Here is a 13,887-nt window from a genome sequence, read left to right on the forward strand (position 1 = left end):
GTGGTATTTTATTTCCTCAACTTGTTGGAATTCATCTTATCTGCAAGTCATTACTTATGAGGTCTCTCCAAACCTATTGTATAGTTGCTTTTTTTTTGGTGTTGCTAGTAATTTATAATATCTGGCGAAATTACAGCATCATGATCTCGGAGCCAAGTTAAATCCTCTGTTCTTCAGTATTTCCTTGCGCTGTTGACATTTTGATGACACTTTACTCCAACCCTTTCTTAGAATTCAGAAATGTGCTGCTTCCCACGTGTTTCTGGAGGCAGGAGGACAGGCAGGGTATGTGAATGCCACTCTGTGTGGGTAGGACATGGAACAGCAAATACAAATATGATTTCAGCTCAAACCTGACTTGCAGCTCGAGCTTTGATAGAACTTTCATTTGTCCCCTTGGCCAAAATCATTACAGTTTTAAAATGGCAGCTGGTTTACTCTTTGTTTCCCTCCTGCACACCCTGACACTTTTTTTTTCCTCCTGTTTCTCTTTTTTTTTTGTTTGTTTTAAGTCAGCCTGTCTTTTACTTTATTCTTTCCCAGTTGTCATTTTAGCTGATTATTCAGTCTCTGATACTGAGCAATAGTGGAGGAAGGTATTATAAAGTAAATAAAGCTTGATGACTGTTATAGAACAGAATTAGTATATGCCATTGAAAAATATTCAAAGCTCAGTTACAGGAGGAAAAAGATTTAAGGAAGTCCTGACCTGATGAACAGACTTGCTTTTTAATTGCTTTGTGTTGATTTAGAAAAAAAAAAAAAACAAACACCCAAACAAACCAAAAAACCAAAACCAGACACCAAAAACCAAACCACATACACACAAAGAAGACCCCAAAACAAAGCACAACCCCCAACCAAACACCATAATATTGTGTTTATAGCTTGATATGTAATACAGAATAATTGCATGAAAAAATGCTGTGGCATGTTGAAAGCTTTTCTGAAATGTCTGTTTCTGTACAGATAATTAACTAATATATTTAAAAAGAACACACTGAATGACTTGATGAACTCTTGCATGTCATGGCTTATTGCTTTTGTGCTAATAGTGGGACTCCTGCTGGGAAAAGCTGATATCCAGCAGCTGATTTACATTATCCTTTACTTTTAGAGCAACTTAATCTTGCCATTACATGAGTCTGCCACTGTCTTTTATCTGTAATATTTTGTGATCACACAACACACCTGAGAGTATGTAGCACTCCTGCATTCCTTGAAGATTTTATGGCCTTTATGGCAGGTGATAACTTTGTGTTCTCCAGGTGCAGAATGCAGGGAACAAGCTGGGTAGACGCTGTGATATGTGCTCGAATTATGAGAAGCAGTTGCAAGGTATCCAGATTCAAGAGGCTGAGACAAGAGACCAGGTGGGATTTCTCTTCTAGCTTTAGCAAGATTTTTGCAGCTATTCAAACTACTAAGGATGCAACAATGAACCATCTGCTATTTTATTAATTGGTTTCAGTTGAACAATGAGAGCATACCTAAAATCTGGATAACTTCGGACATTTTATTCATATAACCTGATCTGCTATGGGTATGTGGTCATAAGCACCATGTGTACGTGTTTCTTAAGGATTCACCTTGGAGAACCACTTTATCTGGTGCTATAAGACCACGCAGGAAAGGCATTGTTCTATAAAAGGTGTTGTCCTCATGCTGAAGTCAGTATCTTTCATAATTTATATTCTAAAATGCTTGTCATGCATTAAATTTTATCTTTGATACTGCAAAAATTGTTAGCAGCAAATGAAAAGTTAGAGGACCTCATCCTAACAGCATAAAATGACTGTAAAGGAGGATGTTTGTTTCCTGCCATGTACTGAAGAACAATTTTCAGATGAGTATGGAAGGCATGAGTCACATTCCGCTTTGAAATAAGTGATTGAAGTCATTACATGGCAATGGTCCAGTGCAGGTTGATGTCCCACCCTGTAGGTGTGATCTGGGATGCAGGGTGTTTCCAAACAAGAAAGGAACTTCTTGGTTGCATAGGGGTTTGAGGGATTTTGTTTTGTGGTGGGATAGGTTATATTTGTGTTCAGGAAATAAATGCTCCCCAAAAGAATGGAAAATTAAATTATTTTGTTGTAACAACACAGGTGAAAAAGCTGCAGGTGATGTTAAGGCAGGCTAATGACCAGCTGGAAAAGACAATGAAAGATAAACAGGAATTGGAGGATTACATGAAACAAAGTGCTGAAGACTCCTCTAATCAGGTACAAGCATTTTGTAATCAGGATGGTAGGAATCATGAAATATTATTCAAAAGTATGTAACAAGAATTCATCTTCTGTTAGATATGGATGAATTACCTGCTGTAGAGACATCAAAAATGAGTATTTCTAGCTCTAGTTATGCTCCAGCTGAGTCTGTCAGTTTCTAGATAAGTCTGACATATCTCTAATATGTTATCCAGTTTTGTCCCTAAAGTTTCATCTCCATTCTTGAAATCTGTTACAGGGGTGGTTATTGTAATTCAAGTAGGTTTTGAGTTTTGAAGAGGCCTGTGTATGAAATCACTCAAACATGCAAAAGTAGCCCTGTGTTCTTGCTCACTGTCCACTCGCTCTCGTCAATACATGACAGCCAGTTAGTGGACTTGTGGTGAAGACATATGGGTATTGAGTAGCTGAGCAGGCAGTAACAGTAGTTGGTCCAAAGTATGTGCTAGGCTTCTTTAAAATAATAGCCTGCTGAAAAAATTTTTCAGTCTGAGGTGTGTACATAACTCTTCTGAAACAATGGGACCAAATAGGATATGTGGTAGTCATAAGTTGTTTTGTTGTTTGTTTGGGGTTTTTTTTAAATCGTTATCTTTTGCCTATTAAAGATTACCATAATAGGTAAATGCTGTGTACAAGACATTGAATTTACTTCACTTGAGCTGACTTTTTCTCTCCCATCCCAGCCAGTGTTTTTTTTCTTACTAAGAAAACAGTAGTCATTAGACAAAGTCTGCCTTAGATGACAGCAATATGTTTATACATTTGTTCTTTTGACTGTACCAGGCTGCACTTAAGTAATGCTTAATCTTACAGTTAAATCTGTGTTGTTGTAAAATGACTTAAATTGTAAAGTTTTTGAAGATCTGTGGTTTCAGAAAAAAGTACAAAAAAACTAGTTTACCTTCAAGAAAATGCTGGGAACTTAAGTAGCAGTTCTGCAGTTTCCCTTCAGGGTCTCTGAACTGGCTTACATTTGATTAGAATTAACTGTTTATTTTGGTTTTAGAGTTTGTAAATTAGAATATAAGTATATTGGTACAGAAGCACAGTATCTCTTCTTACTGACTTGAGCTGTGTTACTGCTTTACTGAGTAAGGAATTAACAACATTTAGTGGATTAATTTGAAATTTCAAAGTATATGTTAGCAAAGATAACAGGCAAGAGAACTTAAATGGTTATTTCTTCTTCAGGATCTGTTTCATGCTTTATATCTTTGTCTCTGTGGGTTTTCTTTTTTTAAGATCTCTTTGCTTATGGCTAAATGTCAGAAGTCGGAGAACTTCCTCAGCGAACTGCAGCAGGCGTTCTCACAAGCAAAGAGAAGTGTCCAGGAGCAAATGGTAAGAGAGCTTAAGCCCAGAGATCACTCAAACAGCACTGTTTGTCTAACCTTTGGAGCTTGCTGTGTTTGTAAAAGACTTTGTCTTGTTGCACAGCCAAGCTTAGCTAGAGAGAGCTGTGTATCTTAATATGTAAAGATACTGATCAAGTGAGCTCTGACAGCAAGTGTCTGATCTGTAACAGTTTGTAGGGTCAGTCTGTCAGGCTTTCTGTGAGTATGCGCATTGATTAATATGGAGATCACTAGTCAAGTTCTTCTCCCCTTTATTAATCATGTACATTCCATGCCCATTTAGTATCTTATTTCACCTCAGATCTGAAGACAAAATAGGTTCTCAAGACAATTTTTTTAGGATATAGCACAAGTACTGTCACTAGTGAGTATTTTCTTGACTTTGAGATGAATGCTCAGTGTTTTCACAGGTTAGACTTAAAATATCAGCCCTAATGCCCAAGAACAGATAGCATGGGAACTTTCTTTTTCTTTTTTTTTTTTTTTTTAGACTGTTTGGAGCATCTTGTAAGAATTAAGCCAGAGAATAAGAATAGGACCTCGTTTTCTAGGGCAAAGTCTAACTTCCTTAGAGCAATTCATTCTCTTCTATATTAGAATCAAGTTTCCTCTTTTTCTCCTTGGCACAGCATTTGTTCTCATGAATCCCAGTATTGCATTTCTAGAGTCTGGGACTGTCTGTAGGACATCAGGACAGTGCTTGCAGAAATGTCCTGTTGATGTTCTGCATGAGAGCACGCCTAATGGAGATGCAGAAGAGTCAGGAAATGTATTGATCTGAATATGCTTTTTATGCTGTCCACCTATAATACAAAAGGCAGCTGCTGTCAGAGTTCAAGTCCCTGTTTCCCCACAGCAGAGCAATCATTCCTCTCAAAGTTCACTGGATTTTTTTTTTCTTTTGTAATGCAAGCAGAACTATATTTTCTTAATCCTTTTTCTTTACAAGGGATCAGCTGTTTTGATGTTTTCCTCAAAAGACAGTGGGAGGCAGACACCTACCATTGAAAGTTTCAGGGTGAATGTTTAAGGTTTCTGAACAATCTGATTTTACAGCTGAGTTGTTGGGTGATTTTTAATAAACATCACTGCCAGTTCCCGAAACCACATGTGATTTCCCTCCTGCCCCTCCTCCATGAGCACAGCTAGCTGGTGGATAAACACAAAAGAAAACTGAGAGGCTTAACAATGCTGTATTTATCACTTGCTTCCTCCTATCTGTCTGTACAGTTAACATTGATCTTGTCTTTATTTCTGGTGCATAGGCCAGGCAAGAGAGAACTGATCATGTTGATCCACACAATCATTTTGTTTCTCTTCTTCACAAAGAATATCAATTCACCAGACTTTTGAAAGCAATGATAGTAAATGGGGCATGAAGAGATCTGAGCATGACCCTAAGTGAGAATTTATGCTTTTCTTTGCATTGCAGGCTGTCCTGACACAGTCAAGGGAGCAGGTTTCAGAAGAGCTGGTGAGACTGCAAAAAGATAATGAAAGTCTTCAAGGAAAACATAGCTTGCATGTGTCTTTACAGCAGGCTGAAGATTTCATACTGCCAGAAGCAGCAGAGGTAAAACATTTTTAAATCCTTAACACAAATAATGCATGTGACTAGATCTCTCTGGAAGAATCTTCTTTATCAAAAAGCTGACTTAAATAACGTACTGAACAATAGTCTGGATTTTAACCCTGAAATCTGTGATGTACAAAAGCAGCAGTCTGATCCCATAAAGGTCCATTATCTATCATGGCTAGATAATAATAAAATGAATTAACTATGGCCTGACAACTGCTCTGTTGTTAGCAGAGTGTGCGTTTATCCCAGTTCAGCTAGTTTAAGCTGTATTTTCCAACAGGGCACACAAATGTTCAGTCACCATGGCTCCAATGTAGATACTGATTCAATAAATTAAGCCAAGTCAGTCACTTTAATTTTCTGTCCAGGTGTTAAGACCAGTAATAATCCTGAGCCTTGAATAATGATAAGCCTTGTCATCCTTTTCATGGCCACTCCCTTATGCTCAAGCACGTTGAGCTTAAAAGATTGTGGGGGGTGAAGGGCAGGGGGAGAGGGTCATAAGCATGTGGAGCTATCAATCTTTACACGTTCTCCATTTACCCTGGCCAAGCAAACTGTATGCGATTTTGTTTTAATACCTTGCTGGATGCAAGATCTGGTATGGTGGGACAAACCTCGTGGTAGCATAGCTTTGACTTTGTATGCTGATAAATATAGTACTGTCTGTAGCTGAAAATCATAATACAGATCTTTGCTAATCATTGATTCAGGAGCTTCGTGAGCTGATTGTAAAATATCGTGAAGACATAATTGGTGTGCGGACAGCAGCAGATCACCTTGAGGAGAAGCTTAAGGCCGAGATTTTGTTCTTAAAAGAACAGATTCAAGCCGAACAATATTTGAAAGAAAATCTAGAAGAAACTCTACAGCTGGAAATAGAGAATTGCAAAGAAGAAATAGGTGAGCAGGGCTAAAATAGTCTCAAAACGGGAATATTAGAAATCTAGTAAGATAAGTGAAGACTTGATTTTGTGATAGCTAGACTTATCTGAATTTTAAATACTGTCCCATTTTTGACACTAGATACATCAAAGCTGTGCAGTTGAAAACAGAAGTACAATTATTTGTTTACCTTTGAGGTACCATTGATGTAGCACACACTTAATTCTCCTTTAAATATTAACAGAAGTAAACAGGATATGTCCAGTTTCCTGTATTTTTCTTGCATTTAAGCTTTAATATTCTTGTTTTTCAGCCTCCATTTCCAATTTAAAAGCTGAACTGGAAAGAATAAAAGTGGAAAAGGAACAGGTAAGAAGCCCTTCTGCTGTGGGATCTTTGGTTTTGTTGGGTTTTTTTTTAAACAAAGAGAATAGGATTCTTTTTTTCTGCTAGTTCTATCAGTGACACTGTGTTGAATGTCTTTGGCATCAACCTCTCTTCATATTAGAGAAAATGAGCTTTTTTTTTCCATCTGCCTTTGATGGGTCAGTAACACTTTAGATGTACCTCTGTATGATGTTTAGTATGCCCAGTATTGGGATGGAAAGAGAGCTGAACTAAGGAGAGAGTTCTGAAACACGTAACATTATTGTTCCTTCACCTCAGCATGCTTGTGGGATGCTGGAGGGCCAGCTTATTTGCATGGATAACTTTTCCTTTCTGTAGGAAGGAACACCAGTCTATGCATTAACACAGATTTTCTTACTGAAGGCACTGACACTGTACTGGACACTCTCAGTCTATTGCAGCTCTTGGTATCAATCAAGAGTGTGGATGCACCTGAGTGGCTTTCTGTCACCATTTCAAAGAAAACGCATAAGGTCATGCCTGGAACTTTGAAGGACAGAATAGCTGTATTGATGCCAGTGTAGGACTAGGACACATTCATAGTTCTGTTCCTTAAAAAGTGTTTTGTCTGTTTATTAATCTGTAACTTAAATATTGGGTTGACTAATTCCTAACTAATATTAAGCTACCTAATAATAACCTAAATGTCAAGTTTGGCTGTTTCTCTCCAGCTCCAAAAAGAAAGAAGTTGAGAGAAAGAGATGTTATTTAGGTGTTTTCTATGTCCCTAGAAGAGTTTATTTAGCTGTATTCCTGAGTCCCAGGAAAGACACTTAGGCTACACTTCCTCTAAGCAGGGACTGTGAGAAGTTGAAATGTTAGGAGGTTGAGTTAATACTTTTTTTATTATTGTAATATAGTTGGAAAGTTCTTCGCAGGAAAACCTGCAGCAGCTGGAGAGTTTGCAGGAAGCAAAAAACACTCTAGAAGAACAGCTTAAGAAGGAGACCGCAGCAAAGGTAGCTATGATGTCTGGGTATGAAGTATATATGCATCTCTTATGATGATCAAACTGTGGTCAGAGAATATGTCACTACATAAGTATGAAAAAGGAAGCTTTCGAACGTTCATAAGATTCTGGCAGTGAAATAGTGTCCACTGAATGTGGTTTAAATCCTCATCCCAATCACTTTGCGCTTGGATTTGTAAAGTGGTGGATCTGAATTGCTGCAAACTTAAATATCTCTTTTGGATTGTCTTCCAATGTAAGGCTTCAGTAACATTTCTGCATATAGAAAGCTTCCTGCCTAACCAAACCTTGGTTTGAATGCTTTGATCCTTTTGAATAAATATTGTTTGGTTGTTGCTGTAGGAAGGAGCCCTACTTTGGCAGTCAGATGAATTAATTGTGGTCTGATTAATTTTTTTTTTTCTGCTCTCTCTCTGTGGTGTTTTGTTGTTGTTGTTGTTGTTGTTGTTGTTGTTGTTGTGGGGTTTTTTTCCCCTTCCCCAAAGACTTTCTTGCTGTCTTGAGTTTTAGTCAAAATAGTCACATTTTCACCAGCAGATTACTGCCCTTTGTCTATGGTCATGTTTCATTAAAACTCAGAAATCTGCTTTTTTATTTTGAGATCCTCGGACATAGTGCTGTTAGAAGACATGTGGCTTTTTCGTGCTTTAACCAGTCTAATGAGAATGTTTGTCTGATGGGTATTAGCCCTTGATTTTGTGGTTAGAAAAACTGAGGTGTAGAAAGAGTGGTTTAATTTCTTGCCTGGACTCTGAGAATAACCACGTTTTTTTCTCTAATATCATGTTTTAATCAGTTTATACAAGTTTATTTTTTATTCAGTTTAAACTTAACGTAAAGCATCTTTTTCTCTTTAGGCAAACCTTGAACAGCTGGTATTTGAAGAGAAGAATAAAGCTCAGCGGTTGCAGACTGAATTAGATGTCAGTGAGCAAGTGCAGAGAGATTTTGTAAAGCTTTCTCAGACGCTTCAGGTAAGGGACGTGCAATCGGTTTGTAAGGTGCTACTTCTTCAGAACTGTAAAATAAGAAGTAGCAGTTGTAAATTTTGTGGGTTTTTATGATTTTTTTAAATTTTATGAATTTTTTAAATTTTTGTGGGTTTTATGAACTATTTTTAACTTTACTATAATAAATGGATCAAGTTTTCCTAGTATGAGGTTAATATTAAAACCTATTGGGGATTTTATTCTCATTACTTGATTCCAGCTGATTCTCAGCAGCAAAGATATACAATTATTGTGCTAAAAAACTGTAGAGAGCCATAAATGATGGTGCCTATAGACCCTGGTATTTCATTGTCCATCTCCTGTTGTTTTTCCAGTATGTTACTTTTCATATCAAATTATTAGAGTGCAAATATTTGAGGAGAAAGTATGGAACTTGTACTGTTCGATACGAATATATGAAATGGTTCCTCATATTATGTTTTCTGCTTTCTATTTATACTATCTAAAAGTCTTATCCTTGCTATTGTCACTGTTGCTATCCTTGTATTTCCTCCAAAATCTGGAACCTGTGGTTGGCAATGAGGTACTGAGAGGTGGCTGAAGTTTTGGCAGGGGTGTTCATTGAGGCTAATTGCAGTTTGGCAGGCTCGTCTCTTTGTTAAATGTAGAGAGCACAAAGAGACCTGCAGTTTTTGTGTTTGCAGAGTGACTAACTGTCTCCTCAAGAAGCCAGGCTAGACTGGTCTTACCTTCAGTGTCTGTGTTTTTTAGAATTTTCATTCCCCCTCACATTCCAGCTTACTAGGAATCTTGCTCACAAAGGAGGTACTGAATTTCAGCACTGTCTCTTTTGAGTTCTTGGCCAGTCTGCTCAATGAAATTCAGTGGAATTAAAAACACGAATTTTTTGAGTGAAGTGTTCAGGTTTATTTGGAAGACTAAAACAGGAACACAGGAGATTGTTTACTAGACAGTTTAGCTGGATGGACAATAGGGAACTGTCCTCTTCTGTTCTAGCTGTTTCTGGAGGAGTAGGTAGGACAAAGGAAACCATTGAATTGTCCTGCTAGTGAAGTTGCTTCTTGCCTGTCATTGTCTCTTTTTTTTTTTTTTTTTTTTTTAAAGTATTGCATGCACTGGTTTATGCAGTTCTTAGAGCAAAAACATACACACCACTTTGGAAGAATGCACCACACATCTTCAAAACTTGCAGGTAGTTTAGTAGTCCTTCAGTAATGAGCTCTGTAAGAATGTTGTAGCTCTTTATTTTGTGTCTTCTTTCTGCCCCTTAGCAGTTATTACACATTAGTTTCTCAGCAGTTGGTGCTTTCAGTTTAAATATTGTTTTGTGCCATCTCCACCTACACAGTACAAGATCGGCTGTGTAATGTGAGATATTACCATCAAATGAGGATTTTGGTTTCTTGACAGCCAGACACGGTTATTTCCTTCCTTGACCTTGTTAGTGGACTGTCGCTAGTGTGAGGTGTCCACTGGCCAAATCAACAATGCAGAAGGGCTAAAAATCAGTTAACCACTAGTTGAGAATTTACAACTGAAAGCCCAGATCCTAGTGTAAAAAAATGTGGAAAAAAAAATTTAAAAGTAATTGTGATCTCTTTGCATTAATTTCAACACAATTTTGCTGGGTGCTTTTTCAGCATATGAAAAATAGCTTAAGATGGATTATTGGAAAAGCAAATAACAGGAGCGAGCTTGTTAATGGGATGTTTCCTCCAAGAGCATTTTAGCTTTGATCTTGGGAGGCTTGAAGACCATGTTAGGCAGGTCTGCACTTCTTTACATTCCTTCTGTGAAAGTTGATGTTGCTTTGTACATCTTCTCTGGGTTGGCCGCTGTGGTGTTGGTGACTGGTTATTAAGCAAAACAGAGTGAAGATGAAGGTTTGCTTGAGCCCCCACAGAAAGTGGCTTTTTATTGTAAAAACACAACTGCCTTACGTCTTTGTTCCTCCCATTCTTGGTTCTAAATTAAGCTTGTGCTTCTTCACGCCTTGCAGTTTTCAGCAATGGTAATTTGCCCTCTCTCCTGCTTGCACAGGTACTAGGGGTTGCTAACGTGGCCTGTTGGCTCAGTTCTGGTTGTGGGTCTGGTCCTGCTTTGACACATGTTGCTAGCTCAGTGGTGTCTGTTGGTTTTCTGTAGGTGCAGCTGGAGCGGATCCGGCAGGCAGATTCCCTGGAGAGAATCCGTGCAATCCTGAATGACACAAAACTGACGGACATTAATCAGCTTCCCGAAACATGACACCCTGATGAGCGGGCTCCAAGGCTGCATTTGGGGTTTTTAACTCATCTTTATAGCAACATTAATTATTATTTAACTCTAACCGAACGAGCAGAAGACAACAGAGGGGAGCAATGACTAAGTTTTGTTTCTAGAGGGGGAAAAAGGTTTCGTACTGGGCAGGAAGAGAGCATGAGGGTGACTTGCAGTATAGGAAGGAGAACTGTCTAATGGAAACACTAATGAGTGTGGTGTTTCGTGTTCCACTGAGTGGGATCAGTCCTTACATTCTGAAAAACTTCCCCTCTTTCAGCCGACTTCGTAACCTAATAGAGAGTTTTGGAACATTTACCCCTGTCTTTCCCTCTTTCCTTTCCCCCCACTACTGTGATCAAAGTAGCTGCTGGAAACCATATTGTCCCTCCAAAACATTGAAGAGCAAAGTGGTTGAAGTTTTTCTGTTTGAATAGTCAGTAACAGTATTCAGCTAGCAGAGAGAATGAGGTGTAGAGTATGCTGTATGAATATTTTATATTAAAATATGACTTTATTAGCAGGACACTGGATATTGATCTTATTTCATAACTCAGTACTGTTTTGGGTTTGGGTTTTTTTTTAACCATTGACTTTGTGTTGAAGAATCTGAATGCTGCTGAAATGTGGTGGACATGAGTGAGCTGTGTGTCTCCTGAGCAGATAAATGCTCATCCAAAAAAATGAAAAATGTACTGAGAATTTAGCTCCTTGAAATTTCTACATTGAATTCTGATACTTAAAGAAAAGCACAAGAAATGCACTGTTTTGTAATCTCTTTTCACAAATGTTGCTTAGAATATGGAACTACAACTGGTTCTTTCTCATCTGTAAAGCTGAGCAGTACCTGTAATCCCTTCTGTTTAAAAACAAAGAGCAAAAAACCAAACCAAAACAAGAAAAAACCCACAAAACCCAAACAAAAATCCTCTTCATTGTCTGAGCATTGACATGGGGGTTACGCAGGTCTGCTTGCTTTGCCCGGTGGGTGACACCAGATGCAGAGTTGCTAGCTTTTGCTGGAACATGTGAGGGGAAGGTGCTGAGTGAAGCAGCCGGCTCGACCCCTCTCTTCTGGGTCGGCATATTAGTGTGCGAAGCAGTGATTGCACTCTCAGCCCCAGAGCACAAGTGCGAAGGAGCTGCATTATTCTGCTGGTTCAAGTTTGAAAGGTACAGTGCATCTCTTACTCAGTATGGTACCATGGTATTGCTCAGAGTTGGCTCCCACATAGAACCAGACAAATTAACACTGTAATGTGACAGCAGAGGCAAGAAATTCTTGTGATCAATCAGGTGCTGGGTTTAGGTTTCTTGTTCTATAAATGTGTGGCAGTAACATGACCATTCCTCCTCCTTTTTCTCCTTTTGTTGGAATTTCATGCCCACAGTTGGATAGCGATGGTTTCATGTGCAGTTGTGGGTGTTTTTAATACTGGTGGGGCAAACTGAGTTCTTGAACTGGCCCCTACTTACAACTCAATTAAAAAAAAGGAGGCTGAAGGAGCAGGTCACTGCTGTCCAAAATTTGTAACTTGGACTTTCCTCCATTGCTTATTGATTTTCTTTACATACTTTACATAGATCTGAAGGTGTTGAAGAAGACCAGAAGTGACAGAAAATGCTCCAAACTGTAATGCACATGACTATATTTTAAGTGCTTAAGCCCTATTTTTAGCAGTGTATATACTGCTACTAACATGAAGTTAGAATCAGTGGTTTTGAAGAGGAAAGCCTTAAAAACAGCCAAAAAGAAGCATACGAGCTCAATTCCTTGTCACTCACTGCAAGAATTAAAGCATTTTATTTACCCTTGCAATTAATTCCTTTCTTAATCCTGGCACTCAAAAGCCATTTTTTCTACCTTAATCATGACTAATAGAGGGCAGAGTTGTCATCTCCTTAAGATGACACTTAATTTCACTTAAAAGTGAAACCGAAATGTGGCTTAGGTTCTCTATGAATTGGCTATTGCCAGATTTGGGGGTTTTAACCTTTTTCACTATTTGCTGAACCGTGAGGTGACAGCAGCTGCCTCCTGATGCCTAAGTCCAATACCAGACGTTTCACCTGCAGTTTTCCGAAGTTTAGGGTCCTGATCTGTTGAATAAACTTTGAATTAAAAAGCACAGGCCTTCGACGGGAGCTGCAGAATGAAATGCTTTTTCCTACGTTCCCTTCCTTCCCAAAACTAACTCCTAAAACTGGTTACTGGTACTTAACCTGTGCGGCGGTGTTTAAGGAAGCCCTGTTGTGTGGCAGAACTACAACCAATCCTGTCCGTCTCTTCAGCAAGCTGAACACTTGAGGAAATGCACCTGAAGACTTACACAGAAAAAGACTTTTTTGGTTGAGTTTCTGGGCTAGTGCGAGAGTGTGAGGCAAGCGGCTGTTAAGGGCCTTTCAGCATCCCCCTGGGCCTGTGGCAGTGCTGTTCTGAGCAGCCCGGCCTTCCTGCCTGCTCTCAACAACCCCGGCCGTGGCTGACCGTTTTGTTTCTAACTGAACAGGGCTGGTGTGGCTTTTCCTTAGTGTATTTTTACAGACGGTTGACGTGGCTTCCCATGGGTGCAGGGGTTGCTGGGGGTGTCTCGCAGGTGAGTGGGTGATCTCAGGAGCAGACACGGGCTGCGTGACAGTTCTGCCTGAGCGGGCAGCGCCGGCGCCTTGGCTGGTTAGAGGAAGCCAGAGGTGCCCACGGTCGGGTGTGAGGGGACTGAGAGGAGAATTCACTGGAACAGCCACCTGCCTGCCAGCTTCCCTGCTCCTAAACTGGGCACCGTGCGAGGCGGAGGGGAATTCTGTTTGGTTTGGAGAGGAAGGGAGTACAATCGCTGTGCGGTCGTTTCCCTTCTTACCACCTTATTCCATCGTGCACCTGAACACCTTTACTCCTGTTTAAGTACCAGCTGTGACCGTTTTAGAGTTGGAGCATGTGTGACCTTTTTCACCAACTGATGCCACTTCAGAAGGTACCTTTTTAACAATTTCTGACTTTTAAATTGGAAATATGACTGTTCCCAGCAGTGGTGGAAGATGTGCTTGCTACAGCCAGCTGTGCTGCTGACCCCGGGGGCTGCCCCTCCTGGGGAAGGGCAGCGCAGCTTCCGAAGCAGTAACTCAAGCTTCTGCTGAACTCAAACTGAAGAAACTTAAAGGGGCCTTTAAAAACAAAACAGCGTGTGCCAAATTTGCAGAGCAAATTTACAAGATTGTAAATTAAGTG

The 13,887-nt window shown here is 39.5% G+C and overlaps 1 protein-coding gene across 4 annotated transcripts in view; it reads left to right on the forward strand.

The window, feature by feature from the left end:
* The window catches only part of RABEP1 (rabaptin, RAB GTPase binding effector protein 1), a 49,345-nt gene extending 38,158 nt beyond the window's left edge, over positions 1 to 11,187 (forward strand). For all 4 annotated transcript variants that reach the window (XM_074923211.1, XM_074923215.1, XM_074923214.1 and 1 more), the window contains 9 exons: positions 1,269 to 1,373; positions 2,109 to 2,225; positions 3,477 to 3,575; positions 5,022 to 5,162; positions 5,882 to 6,071; positions 6,367 to 6,422; positions 7,322 to 7,420; positions 8,289 to 8,405; positions 10,548 to 11,187. In XM_074923211.1, the coding sequence (XP_074779312.1) occupies positions 1,269 to 1,373; positions 2,109 to 2,225; positions 3,477 to 3,575; positions 5,022 to 5,162; positions 5,882 to 6,071; positions 6,367 to 6,422; positions 7,322 to 7,420; positions 8,289 to 8,405; positions 10,548 to 10,649 (1,026 nt within the window). In that variant the 3' untranslated portion in view covers positions 10,650 to 11,187. The remainder of the gene's footprint in view (positions 1 to 1,268; positions 1,374 to 2,108; positions 2,226 to 3,476; positions 3,576 to 5,021; positions 5,163 to 5,881; positions 6,072 to 6,366; positions 6,423 to 7,321; positions 7,421 to 8,288; positions 8,406 to 10,547) is intronic.
* Positions 11,188 to 13,887: the final 2,700 nt, after the last annotated feature.

This window comes from Athene noctua, chromosome 19 (assembly GCF_965140245.1).
Source record: "Athene noctua chromosome 19, bAthNoc1.hap1.1, whole genome shotgun sequence".
NCBI classification, from domain to species: domain Eukaryota; kingdom Metazoa; phylum Chordata; class Aves; order Strigiformes; family Strigidae; genus Athene; species Athene noctua.